The 23,916-nt window shown below is 35.1% G+C and overlaps 1 protein-coding gene and 1 long non-coding RNA gene across 2 annotated transcripts in view; one reads left to right on the top strand and one right to left on the bottom strand.

Moving 5' to 3' along the window:
* Positions 1-23,916, top strand: part of LOC135321148 (uncharacterized) — a 660,820-nt gene that overhangs the window by 407,081 nt on the left and 229,823 nt on the right. The gene's annotated exons all lie outside the window — the stretch shown is intronic.
* FSIP2 (fibrous sheath interacting protein 2) overlaps positions 8,003-23,916 on the bottom strand; it is an 89,076-nt gene continuing 73,162 nt past the window's right edge. Inside the window, exons 18-23 of the mRNA XM_064485388.1 lie at positions 21,564-22,061; positions 20,439-20,539; positions 16,882-16,928; positions 13,701-13,744; positions 10,451-10,520; positions 8,003-8,158 (exon numbers count right to left, since the gene is read on the bottom strand). Of these exons, the coding sequence (XP_064341458.1) occupies positions 8,022-8,158; positions 10,451-10,520; positions 13,701-13,744; positions 16,882-16,928; positions 20,439-20,539; positions 21,564-22,061 (897 nt within the window). The 3' untranslated portion in view covers positions 8,003-8,021. The remainder of the gene's footprint in view (positions 8,159-10,450; positions 10,521-13,700; positions 13,745-16,881; positions 16,929-20,438; positions 20,540-21,563; positions 22,062-23,916) is intronic.

Genomic DNA, 23,916 nt, shown 5'->3' with positions numbered 1-23,916 from the left:
CAGAAGAACTGTGTCTAACTGCCCCCTCATTTCTTTTCATCATTGCTTTTTTCACCTACCTTTAAAAAGTTTACATCCAGTTGTCTAGGTTTGTCTAATGAGATAGGTCTGTCTTTCTGTATTCTGCATTGGATGTGCCTAGTAAGTAACTCTTCTCAGTTATTTTCACTTCTCAGTTCAGTTATTCTATGACTAATCCAAGTTAAATATAACATATTTAGTTTCTCTAGAAGTTGAGGGTTTTTAATTTCTTTTATTGTGATAGAACATGTGATATTTGGCATTTTAACATTTTTAAGTGTAAAATTCAGTGGCATTACATTCACAGTGTTGAGCAACCATCACTACCATTGCCCCAAATTTCTTAATACTCCAAGTGGAAACTACAACATGTTGTTAAGCAGTAATTGTCAGCAGTAATCCCCATTCCTGCCTCCAACCTCTGCTCCTGGTAACCTCTAATCTACTTTTTATCTCTAAATTTGCTTATTGTATATAATATATAATTTAAGTAGAATAGATATCTGTCCTGTGGCTGGATTATTTCACTTATTTAGCATAATGGTTTCAAGGTTCATTCCTATTATAGCATGTATCAGGGTTTCATTCTTCCATGGTTGAATAATGTTCCACTATATGTATATAGCACTGCTTTGTTTTACTTTTTTTGTTTTGTTTTGTTTTGTTTTGTTTTTTCGTCCATTCATCTGTTGATAGTTGTTTCCACTTTTTGGCAAATAACACTGCAATGAATGTTATCATATAAGTATTTTGAGTTCCTGTTTTCAGTTCTTTTCGATATGTATCTAGGAGTCGAATTGCTGAATCATACGGTAATTCTATGTTTAGCTTTTTGAGGAAACACCAAACTGTTTTCCCAGCAGATGCAAGTTTCAACAGCAATTTATGAGTGTTCTGATTTTTCTACATCCTGGCCATCCATGTCATTTTCCTTTTTTAAAAAAATAGTCATCCTAGTATATATGAAATAATAACTCATTGTGGTTTTGATTTCAGTTTCCTAATGACTAATAATCCTATATATTTGCATAAGCTTATTGGCCATTTTATACCTTGTTTGGAGAAATGTCCATTCAAGTCTTTGACTATGTTTTAATTGTTTTTTAATTTTGAGTTGTATGAGTTCTCTATATATTCTGAATGTTAAACCTTTATTAGATGATTTGAAAATATTTTCATCCATTCTATAGGTTTTCTCTTCACTTTTATGATAATATCCTTTGATGCACAAAAGTTCTTTTGATAAAGTCGTTTTGTTGCTCTTACTTTTGGTGTTTTATCTAATAATCCATAAAGTCATGAAGATTTTTTTTCTATTTACTTAGACTTTTTAAAATTTAGTTCAGAAATGTTATGAACTTTTTATTGTATTAGTCTTTCACTTCCTTGACTGATTGATTACTATCATTTTATTTAGGTGCTATTGTAGTGGGAATTGCTCTTAACTTTGGAAGGGATTATTTCAGGTATATAGAAATACAATTGACTTTCTGTATTTGTCTTCAATCCTGCAACCTTGCACAGTTCATTTATTAGTTCTAGTAGCCTTGTGGATTTGCATATTTGGGGATCTCTATTCTCATCTGCAAATATAAATAGTTTTACTTCTTCCTCTCCCATTTGGATGCCTTTTATGTCTTTTTATTATCTAATTGCTCTGGTAAGAAATTTTATTACAATGTTGAATAGCAGTGATGAAACAGGGCATTAAAAAACCTCCCAACAAAGAAAAATCCAGGACCAGATGGCTTCACTAGTGAATTCTACTGAACATTTACATGAGAATTAACAGTGTTTCTCAAGCTTTATCAGAAATGGAAGAGGAAGGAACATTTCCTAACCTACACTATAAGGCCAGCATTGTCCTGACACCAAAGCCATATAAGAACGTCACAAGAAAAGAAAATTAAATAGCAATCCTTTATGAATATACATATAAAAATCCTCAGCAAAAATGTAAAACTAGTATACTGAATTAAATAACATATTAAAAGGATTAGACATCATGTCTCAGTGGGATTTATCCCAGAAATGCAAGGAAGGTTCAACATGAGAAAACTAATCAGTGTAGTATACTGTGTTATGGGTTGAATTGTGCTGCCTCCAGATTCATATATTGATTTTCATATATATTTATAATTGTTTTATTTTATTAACATATAGACCCTTTAATCAACATACAATTCCATTCTTTCTTTCTTGTACTATTGACATAAAGTCTATTTTGTCTGAGATTAGTATAGCCCCCAGGGTTCTTTTGGTTACTAGTGTCATGGAGTATCTTTTTCCATCCTTTAAGTCTATTTATTTCTTTGGATAAAAAATGAGTTTCTTATAGGTAGTATAGAGTTGTATTATTATTTTTTTCATTCTGAAAACCTCTGCCTTTTGATTAGAGAACTTGATACATTTCCATGTAAAGTAATTACAGATAGAAAAGGGTTCTTCCAATTAATTATTTTTTTCTGTATGCTTTACCACTTTTTTTGTCCTTCATTTTCTTCATTACTGTTGATTTTTTGCAGTGAACCAGTTGATTCTATTTTTAGTTTGTGTATATTAGATGTTTTATTTGTGGACACCATGGAGAGAATATATTCACAATTCTAAATTTACAACATATAATTTAAATTGATATGAACATTAATGGCATGGGAAATCTGTTTCTGTATGGCTCCAGCTCCTCCTCCTCCCTGTATGTTACTGTAAAAAAAAAAAAAAGGCAAAATAAAAGAACTTATTTATACATGATGTGGCCAATACCATCAAATTATAATTATTTTAATATATTTGTCTTTTAAATCCTATAGGAAAAGATGGAGTTACAAACCAAAAGTTAAACATTGTCTTTTATATTTGCCTATGTATTTACCTTTACCAGAGAAGTTTCTTTGTAAAGCTTTGAGTTACTGTCTAGTGTCTTTTCGTTTCATGCTGCAGGATTCTTTTTATAAATTCTTTTAGGGCAGGTCTAGTGGTAACTTGATCCCTCAGCTTTTGTTTATCTGGGAATGTGTTAATTTCTCCCTCCTTTTTAAGGACAGTTTTGTTTGACATAGAATTCTTAGTTGACAGTATTTTTCTTTCAACACTTTAAATATGTCATCCCACTGTCTTTTTCCCCACATAGTTTCTGAGGAGAAATTAGCTATTAATCTTATTGAGGTTCCTTGTAAATGAACGTGAGGTGTCAGTTCTCTCACTGCTTTCATGATGCTTTGTCTTTCGACAGGTTGGTTATAGTGTGTCTTGGTGAGAGTCTCTGAGTTTATCCAGTTTTGAAGCTTAGAAATGTAGATTCCTGAATTTCAATAAATTTGGGATTTTTTTTGGCCATTATTTCTTCAAATATTCTTTCTGTCCTTTTTCTCTTTTCCTTCTAGGATTCACACAATGCATATTTTAGTCCGCTTGATGGTATCTCATAGAGGTTCTTGAAGCTCTGTTTAGTTTTTTTTCTGATCCTCAGACTAAATATTTTCAAACTGTCTTCGTGTTCACTGATTATTTTTTCTATGTGTTTAAGTCTTCTGTTGAACCCCTCTAGTGAATTTTTCATTTCAGTTATTGTAATTTGCATCTCAAGAATTTGTGTAGTTCCATTTTTTTACAAGTTACTATTATTATTATTGTAAAAATACATAACAAAAATTTTCCATTTTAACTATTTTAAGTGTGTAATTCAGTGGCATGAAGTACATTTACAATGTTGTGCAAACATTACCTCTACCCATTTCCAGAACTTTTTCATCATCCCAAATACAAATTTTGTACCCATCAAACTGTAACTTCTCAGTCCACATTCTGTCCAGCTTCTATTAACATCTATTCTACTTTCTCTATGAATTTTCCTGTTCTGTGTAGCTCAGATAAGTGGAATCATACATTATTCTTTTTTGTGTCTGGCTTATTTCACCTATCTTAATATTTTCAGGGTTCACCCATGTTGTAGTGTATATCAGAAATTTTATTCCTTTTTAAGGCTGAATAGCATTTTATGGTATGTCTTTACTATGTCTTGTTTATCCGTTCACCTATTTATGCACATTTGGGTTGTTTGGCTATTGTGAATAGTGCTGTTAGGAACATTGGTGTGCAAGTATCTGAGTCCCTGCTTTGAATTCTTTTGGGTATATACCTAGAAGTGGAATTAATGGATCATGTGGCAATCCTATGTTTAACTTCTTGAGGAACTGTCAGTATTTTCCACAGTGGCTGTTTGGTTCCCTTTTATAATTTCTACTTTTTTAATCGATACTCTTAGTTCATATATTGTTTTCCTGATTTCCTTCAGTCTCTGTCTATGTTTTCCTTTAGGGTTCTGAGCATATTTAATATAGTTGTTCTATGGTCTTCGTATAATTACTCCAAAGTCTGCACTTCCTCAGGGTATAATCAGACCTCCCTCTTTTCCATGATTTTTGTTGTTGTTTTTGATTGTTAAGGCTATAGTAGTCCATTTGTTCGGTGAATTTCCCAAACTACTTTTCAAAGGCTGTGTTCCTCATCTTGTGTGGTCACTGAAGCTTCATTCCTTGTGTTAAACTAGAATCCTGACAGAGATTCCCTTGAACACCAGGAGCTAAAAACCATACACGCAAAATTAAAAAAACAAAAACAAAAACAAGTAAACAAAGTAACAAAACCCCCAGTCTGCAGATTGGATCTATGAGGGGTACTACTTCAGTACTCAGCTAGGCTTATCCTGAGCCCAAAGATTGGCTTGAGGGGAAATCTCAGGGTCTTTCATATCTTTGCTGAGCATGAGTTTTGCTCTGGGCATGTGCGTGGCTTTCTAAATTCCTCTCATGGGTGCTTCTGAATGTCTTGATTTCTTAAGGAAATTCCCTAACTTTTATTCCTGGTCCTTTGGCATCTGTTTTATGTTTCCATCATACTTTTTTTCCTGAACATCTGTGAGTTGTTAGTTTGGCTTGCAGGGTTTTTTTGTTTGTTTGTTTTTTGTTTTGTTTGTTTGTTTTCAGCAATGTCCACCACTTTTTTGGTCTGAGTTCCTAGTTAGATGAACAGACAAGTGCCTAATACCACTATTTCTTGCAGCTCCCAGATCATCTGTAACAGACAAACACAATAATTTTCCAATAAAGTCTGCTCTGCGCCCTCTAGAACCAGGGACCAAGGACTTACACAAAGAATGCAAGTTTCTTTCTTGAAGACTGTGCTGGGGCAGGTTGGGGTGGGGGTAAGGGGTGCAGAGAAGAGCAAGGAAAAACATTGTGAATCTTTGCTGCCATTTTAAAGTTACTTTTTTCTTGGTTCAAAGTTAAGTTAGTTACTATAAAACCTTTAACTGTTTTCCAGAGTTCTGAACAGTTGGATTTGACAATTTTTGCTTGTTTATCAGTATTTTCTGTAGTGGGGTGGGAACTCTTAGCTGCATACTCTATTTTACTGCAGTCAAGACTAATGTTAAGTCACAAATGTGACTACTATGGATCCATTTTGATTGGCTATTCCTAAGGTAATAAAGAATTTTTACTGGAAATTTAACTTCAAGCTAAATCTTGATCTACTTTTCTTTTTCTAACTTTCTTTTTCTAAGGCAAGGTGTATTTTAGCAGAATGCTCATGTGCCTTCTTGGCAATGTATTCAATAACCAAATCACTACAAAGATGAACATGTGAGCATTATGTATTAATTTTTTACAATAAAATTTAAACTTCACTAGTAAATTTCATTGTTTTTAGAAACATTCTGTACCTTTAATATCATAATTAATTTGTGGGTCCCCAATTTTTTTAGGACATGAGTTAGCAAACTGCCTTGTCTGTCATTTATTAACGTTTTATTATACAAAAGTTAAATACAGTTCAAATTTTACTTTTCATAGATATTCACTGAATCCCAGCCACATTCACTTGTTCGTGTATTGTCTGTGGTTGCTTTTGTTCTACAAAGTCACAGTGGAATAGTTTTGACCAAGACCATTATGCCTTATAAAACTGTTTACTATGTAGCTCTTTATGTAAAAAGGTTGCCAGCCTCTGTTTTAGTACAACAGAAACAGAATCAACAACCTGAGAAATCATTCCCATACCTTAATAGATTTAAAAAGTATTCTTCAGAATCAACAGCTCCAAGACTGTTATTTCTAGAAATGTAAGCTACTACAGATTTTGTCAGGTAATAGGTATTTTTTTCAACTCAGTCTTTGGTACTTTTAGCATCTTTCCCACTAAGTTATCTAACATCCACAAAGTTTCATTTAACACATGACATGTAACAAACTTGACTGGATTAAGGTTATTTTTCCCTGGAACTTAAATTTATCAATAATTTAAACCACTGTTTCCATAATTTTGATAACTTCAAGACCTAATTCTGAACTTTATGCTTCTTTCTCCTCTTTAGTTGGAGAAAATTGGTAATCTCCTTTACCATTAAAAAAAAAAAACCCTCTATCAGAGAGTGCATTACTCTTATATATTAAGTCTTTAACTAGAGAAGTATGGGAACCAGAATGCCTTAAAATTAGAGTGCATTTCAGTTGCTAGAGATTTGCTTATTTCCTTATCAACTTCTGAAAATATGTATGAGAGCTTTGATAAAAAAAAACTTTACTGTAGAATTTTTTATGTTAAAAGGCAGCCTAAAAGCATGCAGTGTCTAAAGCTGGGGAGCATCAGTGGTTTGTCCGGATGGCATCGGAAAGGATACTTTGAGCACCACTGTCAGCTGATGCACACTGGTGGAATTAGTTTTCCTCAAAAATTGTTCTGAACTGGACTGCCAGTCATTTCTCATCAACTGTTATTTCTGAAAAAGGTCTGCATCTGTAAGGTACATGATTTTGTGTGCTGAGATCAAATAATTTATAAGAGTTTATTCTAAATAGACTAAATTAGTAATTGAATAACTTCATCATCATTGGAATGTAGAAATTCTATATAATTACATTTTTTTCTTTGGCATTACCTGTCATAACCTTACTGACTAACTTTATCAAAAGAAATTCAATTTGGTAAATCAGAACTTTCTCAGATGTTTCTGCCTTAGCACTGGCTACTGTCAAAAAAAATACAGATAAAAGAGAAGATACCACATTCTTCAAAAATTCATGAGTCAGCATTAGGATAGTGATGATGACTGACATTCTTCACTGTTTGGTCCACCATTTGGCTCTTTTAAACAAGATTTTTAGATTCCAGAGGCAAACGTGCTAAAAGAAGTTGGATCCATATCACAAAGTAGCAAGTTAACTGATTTAGAAAATTTTCTTTTATCACTGTAGTAGCTAGCTATCCATCTTGTTTAATTTTCCTCAGTATTTTTTATGTTCTTACAAATAGAATCTTGATATCTGTATTTATATAAGCTATTTAAATGAAAGATTAGTAACATTACTGACCAACTATTTATTTATTGGTGGAGGTTTATCCACAAAAGGTGCCTTGTCTGAAAAGGGTGCTTTTGTCACAGGAGTCACTTTAGGCATGTATAATATTCTATCCACTAATTCTTCTAGATGGTGCTTTGTCTATAGCTGGGTCTTTCTGTTTGGGAGATATTTTATAAACTGATGAATTTTATCTGCAGGTAGTGTAGATTCTTTTATTTGGACATCCAAGTATAGCTTTTATAGTGAACCAGTTTCATAGCTGTGTTACAGAATTCAGCCTAAGTTTTATCTCAGTTTGCTAGCTATTTTAGTGTAAATGCCCTCTAAAAATCTGACAGGAAAAATTCAAGTTCATTTTTTGGTCTGGAATGAGGGCTGACTGGTTTACTAGGTACCCCTTTGGACTCCTTATCCTTAAGGCACATACGCAGTACTAGCACTCTCCCTCTCCTCACACCAAAAAGCTTTCAAAAGCATTTATCACAACTTTCTCTTACCTAGGTTTCTGTTATACTTTCTCTTGCTCTTAATTCTTTTTGCTCAGTATTATTAAGATCATCTTACAGGACACTATGTTATGCGTTAAAAATATTTTATTTTCTAAGGGAAGTAAGCATAGTTGTATCAGATATGGAAGCTTCAGGGTCCTTCCTGGTGAGGTGGTGAGGGAGATTTGGAAATATTGGCGTTAGTTCGAGAAAACACCTTTGACAGAGCTGAAGATACCTTTGCCAGCATTTTGGATCCTTGTTTGGAAATATTGGGCTTGGGAGTTTCTGCAGACAAAGCAAAAAGTAATATGGACATTTATTAGACATTCTAACTGAGGCAGTCACACTATATAGCATTGATGATTTAGAATTCAGAAATTGACATTTATAAAATAATTTGTGGGATTAAAAAAACATTCACAAAGATTCTTTTGATTTGATCCTTCCAACTCTCCTGAGAAGGAAGCAGGAAGAAGGCTGGCTCCACTTCTGGATATGAACCTTGGTGAGGTCAGACCCCTTGCTTAAAGGCACAGGAGTAGAAAGTGGCCAAGCTGAGACAGAGTCCTGCTTCCTGGCTCTCGTCACTATACCTGCTGCGCTCTGCTACTTCTCCAGCCCGCTGTGCGAAGATTACCTTTCTTTTCCTAGCAGAAAACATTCTGAAAAAGCTTGATGAGCTAAACTCGTTTCGGAAAGTAAATGTCAGCTCTATATAGTGAGGGTGTCTTGTTTCAGAGTGCTCAATTGAAAACAGAAGTGCAATTAAAACTGTTATAACTTCTCACCACTTTGGATAAATTTTCAACTGACTAACTTCAAGTGATTTTTTGGTCATATGAGAGGAGACTGTGTAGATAATAAGAGTTTCCATTTGGAGTCTTTTTTTTCTATACCACTTCTCCCGGGCATGGGCTCTTAGAGCATATCATATTATGATATGATGAGTATTAACAAATGAGTATTTAACGTGTAAAGACAGAAGTGAACATACATGTACTTTTCTAAAACTTTATGACAGGATGTGATAGGACATGAAAACACACATGATAGTAAAAGCCCATATTAATTCCAGTACAGGCCAAAGTTCCTGACTGTACCTCTTCCAGTTACCTAGATTTGTCTTTTCTAGCAAGGTAACCTTCTATGGTTAAAGCTAACATAGCCAACAGCAAATTTAAAGCTAAGAAAGCCAGAAGCATAAAGAACAACAAAAAAATATGTTTAGGTTTCTTACTGTGCTATTAATTTTTAAATGACCTAAAGTTAAAAAGGAAAGCCAAAATCTGCAGCAGATAAGACAAAAGCATGGATGAAAGAGAAAGATGTATTTTCTGAAAAAGCAAGAATGAAAAATTTACTAACAAGATTGAGGCATTGTTACAAGGCTTCTGAAATTCTCAGTGGAGAGGTAAGAGTTAATGTTCTGAAAACCTGGTAGTCTTGTTTAAAATGCAGATTCCTGGACACCATTTCTCCAAGATGCTAAATTAGCCAGTCGAGAGAGCCCAAGAAGCTTCACTGTTAAAAGGTATCCTGAGTGGTTCGAGTGCAGAGCAGCTCCTGGAAACACAGTGAAGACACTGCCCAAATCCACATTCACTATTAGATGACTGGTAGGTGGCTGGTGTCCCAGGTTAATAGCATCATCACCAGAGAGAATAGTGAACCCTTTATCAGTTAGTTGTTCTCTTCACAGCAAAACTATAAGCTATCTTTGGTCATTACCCAGTGAGGACCTAATTCTGGGATGCAACAGCAACTATGTGGAACCACAATGTAGAGGGTAGAAAGAATGTAGGCTCAAAGTCAGAAGACGTGTTTTTGAGCCCTTAAAGCTCTCCATTTGTTGACTGCATAACCTCAGACAGTTATTTGCCTCCATTTTCTCTTGTAAGTCAGGGCTCTAAGACTTGCAGAGGGAGTATAATATGGTGTAGAAGACATGAACAAGTTTTGATCCATACAGCTTCGCACAGAAGTTTTGAATTACTTGATAAAACTTGAAGTCAGGAATTTTCACATAAAATTTCCATCTCCAGTTTCTTTTGAAAAATGCTAAGACCTGAATGAGAAGGGGGGATGGTAATAATCCAGCATGCCAGTGATTGGACCTGAGTAGCAGCTCCCTTTTTTAGATGGGACATGCCATCTCCAGTGGACCACAGACCCCTGATCAAACTACCACTCTTGTTTATGTTACCTGCCTAGCTGCTGTGAACATCTGAGTGGGTGAACTATGGTCTTGTTGAATGAGCTCAGGCTTTAAAATCGGGCAGATCTGTAATCTGAATCCCAGCTCTGCAGTTTACTAGCTTGGGGTGACCTTGAGTTAACCTACTATTGTTCTCTCTTCAGTAAAATGAAGATAGCTGATACCTAATCAATGTCACTTCATTATCTATTACTCCTTTGGTTTAAGAACTGCATAACAAACTGCAAATGGAACACACACACACACACACACACACACACACACATGTATATCTCGATCAATCTCATTAGTAATAGGTGTCAATATTGCAAGGGAATAACCACTCATTCCAGGAGTAATGTTAAAAAGAGTATAATTTGTACCTGAAATGACTTCTTTTGAGGGATTCGCACTGCCAAGAACATTCTTGTTTCCTTCAAATAAGCTGATAAACTGCCAAGACAAAGCAAAGCATTGACTCAGTGCTTTGTTGGATACTATACACTGGAGACACCTAGAAATCCTCAAGAGATGTAGTACAGTCATTACAGCATTTCATGTGAACAATACCTGTCTACTGCAGTCCCAAAGTATTATTCTCTGAGACAGAGACTCATAATTTTTGCCAATTAGCATGCCTAGGATTGACTCTTATTGTAAATACGGGCCTTAGTTACCAAATGATGACCAAAGACTCAGGCATCTTAAGTGACAAAAAGTGTCAGCTCTGTCTCTGCCCCTCTTGGATGAACTGGAGTGAATAATAATTTATAAGTTACTTTCTGATAATAGAGGTAAGAGAAGGAAAATGGATGTTTACTATGTAACTTCAATTTCCTTTTATGGAAATCTTAGCCATTTTGGACTCTGGAGAAATAAAGTGACTACGTGGACCGAGGGCAGGGAACATGGCTCAGGTACTGGCTTTACTCTGTAGGCCTTTATATCTTTGAATGCAAAAGCAGCAATTTTCCCAGAGAGGCATAAAACAGCCTGGGACAGGCAGCTGGACTTCATTGGAGCCATTCTGCAGTGCTAGTAATTTAAAAAGAAAGTTAAAAAGTCAATGAAGTAAAGCTAAATACATGCAATGTAAAATGTACTGCATGTAGATTATGCAGAAGCCACCAGATATTAATATGAGTTTTACAATAGTTCTTTTAAGAGGACTTGAGGCTGTTTGTGTATTGACATCATTTGAACAGGACATCTGAAAAATAAAACAGAGCACAGACTATCTAAAGAACTTATTTTCATCACTGGCTGCACAATAGAGTTATCTGTGGAAAAATTTTTTTAAAACATGTGAATCCCTTGGCCCCACACCACCACAGGAATTGAAATTCCTTAGGATGGAGCAGATATTGATATTAAAAAAAAATACCCACATGACTCTAATGTGTGAGAATTAGAGTTGTTAATCTCTATATTCAGGGAGCTGACGCTGCCATGTGTCTGAGATGAGTAAATATACTTAAATTCTGCTGAGAGCTGCTAGCTTTCCATTAGATTCAGGAGTATTTGTTGTTACTTTGTGGAACCTTGTTAAAATCACTGCTTTTTAAGGTTTTTGTCTGAATATTTCAAAATCTTGGCTATGTTGGAGTTGGCATCTCTTGTCCTTCCCTTAAAAGTTGTAGACATTGTTGAGTAATACTGGATTATGTCCTGAGCATTTTAAACAATTTATATGATTCTAAGAACTGTTAAAATCCTCTGTGCAGAAGGTTGTATTTTTTAAGTAGGTAATTAACCCATCAAGGTTCAGATCACACATCCAACCCTGCCTTCGATGGCAATAGTTCCAATGTAAATTCAGTTTTCAAAGTCTTGGCAGTAACTTTTTAGGATCCCATGTGTGTACCACTATTAAGACTACATAGTTCAAGCTGTCATAGCTTTTTGTCTGTAGAACTTCAGGTCAGTTCCATGCATGCACAGCTCAGGAGAGACTTTATAAACCGTTTGGAGGGAATCCTTTTTTATATCCCTCCTCTCTTTGACTTCTTTTAGACTCTCACCAGCAGTCCTCTTTTTTGGTCCTATGTCTAAAATGCTGTGGCTCTAGCCTTCCTACTCGCTGTCTCACACATCCCATGACTGCATCCACACCCAGGGTAAATCAACAAGAGAAAGCAGAGAAAAAGTAGCAGGTTTTCCCATAATGTCCTTCAGGTTACTGGAGACTTTTTCCTAATTCCTCTGGTCAGAGAGAAGGCTTTTCTCTCAGTTTTAAGTGCCTCACAGCCTCTGCTTCCACTGTGCAGCTTCATAGCTGAGACTTATCTTGAGGCAGGGGGAAGTGGGGGGAAATGAGGTAAAAAGTGGGCTTCCCTACTTCCCATTCCATAGGAGCTCCTTCCTAATTCTGCAAATGAGCAATGGTTTCTCTTGGAGCTTTCTTATTTTGTCCATTCCCTCTATGTAATTACAGGATTTGAACTGCCCTGGGTCTAAGCTAGGAGGGGTGTGTGTATGTGTGTGTGTGTGTGTAGGGGGAACCCAGGAAACTCATAATGGTACTGTGTTTTGAGTTTTAATTTCTTTCCGCAAACTCCTGCTATTACTTACTTTTCAGAATCTTCAGTAGTTGTCTGAAGTTTTTAGTTTTAGTCAGTGAGCGATACAGGTGGAATGCTTACTCCACCTCAGTCAGAACTGGACTGAGTAACAACATTAACCATAGTTTTACCATGGAAAAGGCAGCAAGTGAGGAAAAGGACAAAAGGCACAAGGGTCCAGATTAGTTAGCAATTCATCTTGGCATGAGCAATGGCCTGTCATCAGGTCCTCAGACTAGAGATTTATTGTTTCCCCTTTAGTGCCATATGATTTTACTTGGAAAATATGGCCAAAGTAAAGGCTGAGGCTGTCAAATAGATGTTTATATTAAAAAATGAAGATTAGGTTGAGTAAAGAACTAATCCAGCATCTTTAGAGATCTGACAGAAGATATCTTAAGTATGAGTAGTAAGGTTTGGTTCTGAAAATTATTCTGGTAATGAGAAGGGACTGAATAATTGATGGATTGCTTAAAGATGGTAAGAAATTGAGCCACAAAACAAACAACAGAAGAGGATCTGGAGCTTGAGTGCTCATTGGAAAGTTTCTAAAAAGGATAGGAAAGAGGACACTTCCAGAGTTTATACTGGAGAGTCGCTTCGCCTTTTGGAAAACTGCCTTTAGACAGTCCTTAGGAATACAGAGACATGGAATCAGCACTCATTTCTTGCAAGCCACTCTCTTCCATTTTGAAGCTTCTATTTCCCCCATGCCTCCACCAAGTCCCTCACTTGGGTCTGCCTGCCCTAGGCAGGGTTTTCTCCAGAGATTGCAGTAACAGAGTTAAGGAATGGAACTGTATGTAGGTGCTAGGGAGGAACAGAGGCTTATCCTGTACACTTAAACAAGGAATGATAACTTAACCCTAAGCTGAGAATTTTGCTTAATGGATTTCTTGGGTACCATGAGCAAGTCTCAGCCAGGAGGAGAGATCTGAGCATAAGGAAACTACTGGGAATGCTTCCAGATGTCTCTCAAATAGGACCACACAGTCCCTAATTTGACCTTGAAAACGGCTGTATTCAGCTGGACTACAGGTATACTAATTAGAGGCTACTGAAAATTATTTACCTTAACACTGTTTGAATACTCTGGCCTTTGTTCCTGAGAATGTTCTGTGGAGGGGAGAAAAAAATTAAAAAATATTTTTTCTGAGGGATGAATAGTGTTGACACAAACCTGATACTATTTTACATCAAAAAGTCATAGAATTCAGGGAGATAGAAGAAATTATTATTATTATTATTATTATTATTATTATTATTATTATTATTATTATTATTATTATTATTTATTGTATAGACAGGGTGAACAAACCTGAAATAGGTGGGAGCCCTAGAATTCTGGGGCACCTTAGCCCTTCTTGTAGGAAATTTGAAAGATGAAGTGTGATGAGTAAGAAAGGCAGATTCTGCAACGTAACAGCTCTACGTCTATGTGTGACCACTCAGTCTCTAGGAGCCTATTTATTTACATGTCAAATGAGACACTACCCTATAGGGGATTCCTGAGGGCCTTTCTAGCTCTAACACTCTTTGATTCCACACAGCTAATCAAAAGCAGATAATTGGAACAAAGAGGAAGATGGCTAATCTTATGAAATTCTTTGGGTGAGAATCAGGAAAATTTTGAGGCAATATCAAAAGGAAATCTGGTGGAGTTGCTGCTGCAGAACTAAAAGTTGCCTGAATTTCAAAGGAGGTCAATACACCAGTAAAAGAAAGTCAACTTAAGGAGGTAGAAATGATACTGTGAGATAAGCTTCTCAAAGACCCACCACTAGGAAGGCAGCTAACACGCTAGGGAGTCAGAAAACCTGAGTCTGAGCCTTCGCCTCACTACTTAGAGCTGGGCAAGTATTAGCAAATGGACTCTAACTATTCTCTGACTATTTCCTCATACACATAATGTGAGTGAGACTCTCTTCCTGCCTGTCTCACAGGAGGACCATGAGATATCTTATACGTAAAGACTATGCATCTTATGGACATGCACTCATCAAGATCAACACAAGCTGTAGGTTCTGGGGAAAAAAAAAGTAGCAGCAAAACCGCAGTTAAGTCATGTGGGAAGAGCTGATTATTTGAGTTATCTGACAAACTTGGTAAAATTTCTAATGTCTGACTCTGTATCATACATAATTGAACTGATTTTTGCTTTTAAATGATGAAGGACATTTGGGTTTACTACCAGGGCTATCATTCCAAACATCAGTTTTTATGTTTCTAGTTTACATGGCTATCAGCTTTCCAGGATACACTAGGAAATTTGTTTTGATGAAGAGTCACAGAAAAATTCCTGATGGTTCAGGATCTGAGATACTCAGATTTAAGTTATTGGAGATTTTATTCTATATTCTATGTATTTATTCTATATTCTATGTAAAATTATAAACAAAAATTAAGAATGTGTATGTTTAACCCTGACCTTGTCATTGAACTCCAGACTTAAATATCCTATTGCTTATGTGACACCTCAACTTAAATATCTAATGGGTACCTCGATCTTAACATAACCAAAATAGAATTCTTGTGCATCCCCCTCAATTATTCCCATAGTCTTTCCTATTTTACTAACTGCCTCCTCCTACTATATGCCTATTTTAGGCTCTTGGGAATACAGCTGTGCTCTTCACAGATCTTACATTCTAGAGGGATATAGTGAAAAAACAATTAAAATATACAGTAATAACTGCTAGGGAGAAAAACAGCAAAGAAGTGGAATATGTAATGCCATCGTGAGAAAGGTTAAAATTTCAAAGAGGGTGGTCAAGGAAGACCTACTGAGAAGGTGAAAACCGAGCACAGATCTGAAGGTGAAGAGTGAGCCATGTCGACAGAGGGACAGGAGCACTACATGATGATCAGCAAGTACAAAGATGCTAAATGCCTGGAATGTTTAAGGAACAGCAGGGTCAGTGAGGCTAGAACAGAGTGAGCCAGAAAGAGAAACAGAGGAGGAGGTTAAAGAAGCTGTAGGGGCTTAGGGTGATGTCCAGATGATGTAGAGTTTTGCAGGACATTGAAGTTTCTTTGGGCTTTTGTCCCAGATGAGATGGGAAAGACTTGTATCTGGAAATAACTTGTTTATGTCTTGCCTTTGATGCTGTGCCTCAAGTTACAAATAAAAATTCTGTGAGCTCAAAGTCTTTGTCTTGTTCACACATGGGATTTTATGTGCTAAGGAAAATCTCTGACTGAATAAATGATTGAATTGGACAGCTGCAATATTTCTAAAAGATATAGTAATTAAGCTTGATCATTACAACAATTTTGGAAAAAAACGAAACACTGAATTCAGGGTCAGGAGATTTGGGATTCAGACTGGGCTCTGGCTCTGACTCAGAGTAACCCTGGACAAGTCACTTCCTCACCCCGAGCTTCAGTTTCTTCGTCCAAACAATGAGGGGAGTTATATTAATTGGTTTCTGACTCTAACAGCCTATGAGCCTATTACACAGGAATCATATCAGTGATTATTTTGATACCTTCTGGTTATGATGTGTTCATAGAATTCTGGCATATTTACTGTTATTCTATGAATCATCCTAATAAAAATGATTTCTACTTCCAAGTTGAGAGAATATGTTTCTTGTAACTCCTTGAGTGAGTGGTATGTTTAAAATACCCAGGGTAAACCTGTGGTTCAAATTTCAAGGCCACTTTATAGTAAAAATGACACTCTGCTTCTTGGAGATGCTATCATTGTCAGAACCATATTAATCATTTGAGGTTTCAACAGTAGAGAACCAAGCAATCCCCACACAAATGTTCTAAGCAGTCATTATTACTATTATGGATTTTGTAAAAAAGTGAGGTCCATACTAACCAGATTTTAATGTGAGCGAATAAATTTAGCCCATAAGCCTTTTTTTGGGTGCACTTTGATAGGGTTAAGCACAAAGGAAGGATAACCTCTCAAAGAAAATTTTAAATCCTACTATCATGGGTTCTGGTTCAGCTAGAAACTGTCATATAATACATCCTGAGTTTGTGGATATTTCTCATAGGAGCATGATAAATACAAATTCATATTATTCCCACCATATTTTTTAACAAAGTCATTAATAAGGCAAACTAGTTGGCTTATTTCAACACCTGCGTGATGTAGTACTGGATCATTTCCAAAAGTAGATAAGCTCATAGGGAAAAAAAAGATCAATTTCAGGTTTGAAAACTAAAAAAACTAATCAAAGCACTAGTGTCCTTTTGAATACTTTCTACTTTAAATCAAGAAAAATAATGAATCCAACCTTCCAGAATTTGAGTATTTGTATCTGGGGTACAATCTTCAGTCTCCCTAAAACAAAAGAAAAAGAACATTTCATTTTTTGTATATTTAACGAATGAAGAAATTACCAGTTAAGTAAAAGAACAATCTGTCAGTCATTCTTCACATGGAAGTAAACCTGGAATAGTGTATCACTGAGTTTCCAAATTGAACGCAAATGATTTCTAAATTGACTTTTTCCCACTTTAAAAATTTTGGTTAAATATACGTAACGTTTACCATATTAACAATTTTTAAGTGTATAGTCCTATACTTAAGTACATTCACATTATTCTGCGACCATCACCACCATCCATCTCTAGAATTTTTTCATTTTCCCCAATTGAAATTTTATATCCGTAAATACCAACACTGCATACCTCTCTTTCCGTGTCCTTCTGCCTCTGCATCTTATATATGAGTGGAATCATGTAATATTTGTCCTTTCGTGACTGACTTATTCACTTATCAGAATGTTTTCAAGCTTATATGTAGCATGTCAGAATTTCCTTCCTTTTAAAAACTGAATAATATTCTCTTGAATGTATGTACTGTATTTTGTTTATCCATTCAGCCATCAATGTACTCCTCTGTACTTCCACGATTTGGCTATTGTGAACAATGCTGCTATGAATATGAGTGTACAAACACCTATTTGAATCCTTTTTCAGTTCTTTGTGGTGTAGACCCAGAAGTAGAATTGCTGTATCATATGATAACTCTATACTTAATTTTTTAAGAAACTGTCACAGTGTTCTGTAGTGAATGTACCATTTTAAATTCCTAGCAGTATTGTACAAGAGTTCCAATTTCTTCACATTCTTGCTAACACATTATTTTCTGAAATTTCTTTTTTGATAACAGCTATCCTAATGGGTGTGAAATAGCATTTTATTGTGGTTTTGATTTGCATTTTCCTAATGATTAGTGATGTTGAGGATCTTTTTATATGTTTATTGTCCATTTGTATATCCTATTTGGAGAAGTACCTATTCAAGTCCTTTGCTAGGACTTTTAAATTTTAATTTGGTTGCTTGGTTCTTTTGTTGTTGTTGAATTATAAGAGTTCCTTATATATTCTGGATAGTAATGCCTTATCAGATATATGACTTACAAATATTTCCTCCCATTCTATGTGTTGATTTTTCACCTTGTCTTTTGAAGCACTAAAGTTTTTAATTTTGGTAAAGTACAGTTTATCTAATTTTTCTCCTATTGCTTGTGCTTTTAGTGTCATATCCAAGAAATTATTGTGAAGTCCAATGTCATGGGGCTTTCCCCCTATGTTTTATTGTAAGAGTTCTATAGTTTTATGTAGGTCTTTGATCCATTTTGTGTTAGTTTTTATATGCAATATAAGGTAATGGTCTAACTGTGTGTGTGTGTGTGTGTGTGTGTGTGTGTGTGTGTGTGTGTGTGTGTGTGTGTGTGTGTGTGTGTGTGTGTGTGGTTATCTAGTTCTCCCAACACCATTTGTTGAAAAGACTCTTTCTCCATTAAATGGTCTTGGTATGCTTATCAAAAATTATTTGACCATATATTAAGGATTTGTTTTTGGGCTCTATAGTCTATTCCAATGATCTAATGTCTGCCTTCAGTCAGCACCACACTCTTTGGATTACCATGGTTCTGTAGTAAGTTTTGAAATCAGGAAGTCCAACTTTGTTCTTCTTTTTAAAGACTGTTTTGGCTATTAGGAGTTCCTTGAGATACAATATAACTTTCAGAATGAATTTTTTATTTTTCTGCAAAAAAAAAGTCATTTAATATTTTTTATAAGGATTGCTTTTAATCTGTAGATTTTGTAATCTGTAGACTTTGGAAAATATTAAAACCTTAACAATATTAAGTCTTCCAGTTCATGAACACAGAATATTTAATTTGTGTGTCCTTTAATCTCCATTGGGTATGTTCTGTAGTTTTTGGTGTATAAATCTTTTGCCACTTGGTTAAGTTTATTCCTAAATATTTTATTCTGTTTGATACAGTGCAGATTGAATTTAATTTATTGTATTGCTCATTGTTAGTGTATAGAAATGTAACTTTTTTCTGTTTTGATTTTGTATCCAACTTTGATGAATTCATTTATTCTAAAAGTTTTGTTTCTTTTTTGTATGGAATCTTCAGGGTTTTCTACATATAAGCTTATGTCATCTGTGAATAGAGATCATTTTACTTCTCTTCCTATTTATTTATTTATTATTATTATTATTTTTTTTTACTTCTCTTCCAATTTAGATGCTTTTTATTTCTTGCCTAATTGCTCTGGCTAGGACTTCTAGTGCTATGCTGAATACAAGTGGTAAGAGTGGGACCCCTTGTCTTTTTCCTAATCTTAGAGGAAAACACTTCAGGCTTTCACTCTAAGTACAATATTAGTTGTAGTTTTTCTATATATGGCTTTTATTATTTTGAGGTAATTTCCTCCTGTTCTTAGTTTGTTAAGTGTTATTATCATGAAAAGCTGAAGTTTGTCAAATTTTTTTTCTGCATCAATTTAGATAAGAATATTTTTTTCCCCTTAGTCCTGTTAATGTGTTATATTACATTGACTGATTTTCATATGTTGAACTTTCCTTGTACTCTTGGGATAAATCCCCCTTAGTCAGCGTGTATAATCTTTTTAATATGCTATTGAATTCTGTTTACTAGTATTTTATTGAATATTTTTGTATCGGTAATTTTAGGAGTATTGAAGAGAGGCAATGATGGGCTGGGAACAGATGTCCCATAATAATGTCAATGTCAGTGTCAAAAAGAAACAATTCCATAATGTTGTATTAAAAAAAAGAAAAAAAGTTGTAACCAGGTAGATTTTTCTCCTTATACCCATTGCCTCTCCCACAATAGAAATTTTACCTCTTCTAGGTTATGAATGTTCTTTTAAAATTAATAATTTCAGGCAAATTCTAACTGTTCTAGATATAGTTATTCATTAGATCTCAAGTCTACAATGTGTTTGCTCTTTCTGTCCTCTATAAATGCCACACAGTCCAGACTTTGCTCCTATAGTCGTCCAAACTTGACTGTCTCTTCCTCATGTAAATGCTGTTCATCTTTACAGTCCCACATGAAACTCCATTGCCTTATAGATTTCATCTCTGGATGCTCCAACTTGCACTGCTCCCTCTCATCTTTGGATTCTGTGTACAGGCAGTTATACACACTGGACCATTTATCTACTTAAGAGAGTTGAGCAGGATCCCTTTGGGCTGACAGGCAGTGGCTCAAAATAGTATCTACACTATCTTCTAGATTAAGAAAAACAAAAACCAAAACCAAAACATATGAGCAAATTCTTGAGGCAAGACATTGCTATTCTAGGAAGAATGCAGAGGCCAAGTAACTAGAAATGAGGGATCAGGAGAGGTCTTAGGGGTGTCCACAGTGGGGAGCCGAGGGAGGGAAGAGTAGGAAGGAATGAGGGAAGGCCTAGGGCTGAATATTTGCCCAATTAATAGTTTTACCAGGGACCCCGCTCTTCCCATAAGCATTTTCATCTCAGATTTCTATTTTTAATATTGCTTTAATTTCATGTACCCGGCATATGAAATCAGATCTTCTTGGTTGTATGAAGATGAACTCATAATTCTGTGTATGAAGTAATGTGTTGGCTCAGTAATGGTTTTTTTTTCTTCTTTCTGGAAAAGTGCAAACCAAGAATTACAGGAAGTAGGGTCTGATACGAACTTTCTCACCTAATTGGCATATTCTGCCCTTTAATCTACACTATAATGAGAAAAAGTTTCAAAGATTACTATAAAAATGGATTAACCTTATAATTCTAATTAAAATATATCTTTCCAAAATAGTTCTTTAGAAATGGCTAGTGAAGATGATCTATATTATAATACTGGAGTTTGAATAAACTTTAAAGATAAACCTAGCACAAAGTCTGAAGGATACAGTTTTCCATTTCTGGACTTTACAAATAATTTAATGATATAGTGAAAAAGAGGAAACAGAGAAGAAGCTTGTCTGGTCACCAAAATATAAACGGGCTGGAATATATTTTTAAAAATAGATGTAAATACTTAGCTTTCATTTCTTTTTTAAAAAACACATTTTATTTTAATTTTTAAAATTTTTAAACATTTTTAAAGGTTACTTTCCATTTACAGTCACTACAAAATATTGGCTGTATTTCTCAGGTTGTACAATACATCCTTGAGCGTATCCTCCACCCCTGTATTGGCTCCTCCCTGACTCTCCCTACTTGTTAACTACTAATTTGGTCTCTGTATCACTTGTAACTACTAGTCTGCTTGGTTTTTTTAATACCCACTAGTTTGTTATATTTTTTAGATTCCACATATAAATGATATCATACAGTATTTGTCTTCCTCTATGTGGCTTATTTCATTTAGCATAATGCCCTCCAAGTCTAAGGACACTACATAATGAAGAAGCTTCCACTTTCTGTTCTTGGACTTCTAACTAATCTAGGTCTCTTTCCATTTGTCTGCTTTCCCTCAGTTGAGTTTTACAGCTTCATCTGTTAGTTATTTCTCTCATACTGTAAATGTTACCAGGCTTAGGAAGAGACTGTCTGGAACCATTTTAGTGTTTTTCTGCCCAATTAAGCTACACTCTTGGGCAGAATTTCTGAAGATCTCTCATCTTTCTATAGGTATCTGGTCATTGACAGTTATATTTCTCACTCACCTTCCTCTGTGGTCTTTCCTCCCAAAAAGAATCTGCTTCAATCAACGTTCTTGAACAGGTGGTCATGTCAAGCTTAGCAAGAGCTCTTTTAACTTGTACTTCCTTAGGTTCTATTACATGATTTGAAGTTGCTTCAGTATTTTCAGCATTTGCACTGGATGTGGGCTGACAACATTTGCTTAGTGAAAAAAATTTTTTCAGGCTGCTTGTGCTTCGTGTTGGTTTGGGAGAAACACCTTTGCTTTCTACTGGCTTCCTGGCTTCTTTCACTTGATCCTCAAATTGTTCTAAGGATTCTTCTTGTACAATCTCTTTTAAAACAACTTCATCTTCATCAGACGTTAGTCCCTCTTCTATGCTACTTCCTGAAATTTCTTGATCAATATCATGAGCTACTAACCGAACAATAAGTTCTTTTTTGTTCCGAACATCTTTTAAAAGCTCCACCTTGGTGATATCAGGCTTTCTTATATTCTGAAATGAATTTCTGCAAACAACCTGAAATTGAGGGTACAATGAATATCAAAAACAAATGCCTCAATCACTTCTCCTGTGGTTCTACTGTAATATAGCTAGCTATTTTAGTATGATTTCTAGCTTCAGTGTAAAAGTAGTATCTTCAGATGCCACTTTTATATTAGCAATATTTAAAAAAAGAGAAATGAAAATCATGTATTTTACCAAAATTCTACCATGTATTATACCAAAACTATGTATTGGTATCTATCAGTTCTTTTACTTTCAGGCATTATTTTATTAATCTACCATAATTTATTCCAGAGCGTAAAATTTACATTTTATTTTGTTTTTCATTTACTTTGAAAGTTTTGTGACAGAAGTAGACATGATAATATGTTTTCCTAAAATTGTAAGTAGCAAAACCTAAATATACATATCTTTGACAAAAAAGCAAGGTATTATCTGATCTTGACTTTTAAAAATGATGAGTAACCAACATTTGAAGGTCTCTGACTCTTTAATCCCTATCCTTCCACTCCTGATCCTTTGGACATATTTTCCAAAAGAATTTTCAAAACACAAATCTTCATTTTCTTCTCACCTCCCTAGTCAAATCTCATTTTCCATCTACAGTGTCCAAAGACAGAGTAAAAACAAAAGACAGTTATAATTAAATAACAGAACTTCCCCATTTCAGTAGCAGCTGATGATGCCACCGAACCTCCAAATTGATTTAATAATCTTAGATTTCAATGTTCCTTTATAACATTGTAATCTATTTTTCACATATTGGTGCTCTATAAGAGTATCTGCTGTGGAAACAAAATATAGAAACAACCTCCTTAAGGAGTTTTTGATTTTCTGTGTTAGTAGAGAACTGGTGGTTTAGAAAATCCAAAATCATTTTATGTGGTTTTGGAATTTGTTACTATATATGGTTATAATATGTATATACCTAGTGTGTTGGGAATTTATGATATTTCAAAACAGAAAATGAATTCCCGAGGTCGAGCCAATAAGTGTCTAGGTTCTCTGATCTAATCTACTGTTCTTTAGTCTAGTCTCTGTCCCTGTTCTGGAGGTTGACAGCATTGGTACCCAGATTGGTACAAATCGTATGTCTTAACAGAGTTCTCTAGGTCTGTTTCTTTGTGTTTTATTTTTAGGTGAGATTTTCTTCCCCTTAGGAGGATAGAGGTAATTATTTTGGTTTAAATATTCTCTTCCTGCTTTCTGTGGTCTATCAATAACTAGAGAACTGGTAACTAAAGGTTTATTATTTGTGACAGACAATTCTATAGATAATTAAAAACTAATTTTGACTAACGTTATTCTATAGTCTGTTCAAACAAATTGTACTCCTAAGGGGTTACTTATATATGCACGAAGATACCAAATAATATGCTAATACAATGACAGGAATCCATATGGAGGAGGAAATTTTAGAGCTTGAAAGGACTATCATCTGGCCCAAAAAATTTAGGGCAAGTAGTATGTCAGTCTATAAAAATCTCAATATTTGGGTATGAAAACATAATGCACCAATTAACATATTTAACAGCCCTGGAATCTAGTTCAATGCGTTGCAGGACAGTGCTGAAGAAAACTTAAAGTTTATGCTCCAGGGAGAATAGTTCTGTAAGAATTTGCTCATTGCTCAGGCCACAGATTATATCCCTAAACTCACTCAGTTCTCTTATGAGTGAATACCTTCAATTAGTACCAAGGGGCTTTGATAAAAATCAAAATGTGCAGTGAATCAGTGTAACTGTATTGGGCAGACCATCCCATTGTCCTCAGGGGTGTAGTTTTGTAACAAGGACATTGTTTTGGCGTTTTAAGGTCTCAATTAGTTTAATATATTCGGGGCTTGAGTGTGGAGCTTCAGGGCGAG

Source organism: Camelus dromedarius, chromosome 4 (genome assembly GCF_036321535.1).
Source record: "Camelus dromedarius isolate mCamDro1 chromosome 4, mCamDro1.pat, whole genome shotgun sequence".
NCBI classification, from domain to species: Eukaryota; Metazoa; Chordata; class Mammalia; order Artiodactyla; family Camelidae; genus Camelus; species Camelus dromedarius.
The sequence above is the reverse complement of the archived record's forward strand: the minus strand, read 5'-3'. Positions and strand labels throughout refer to the sequence as shown.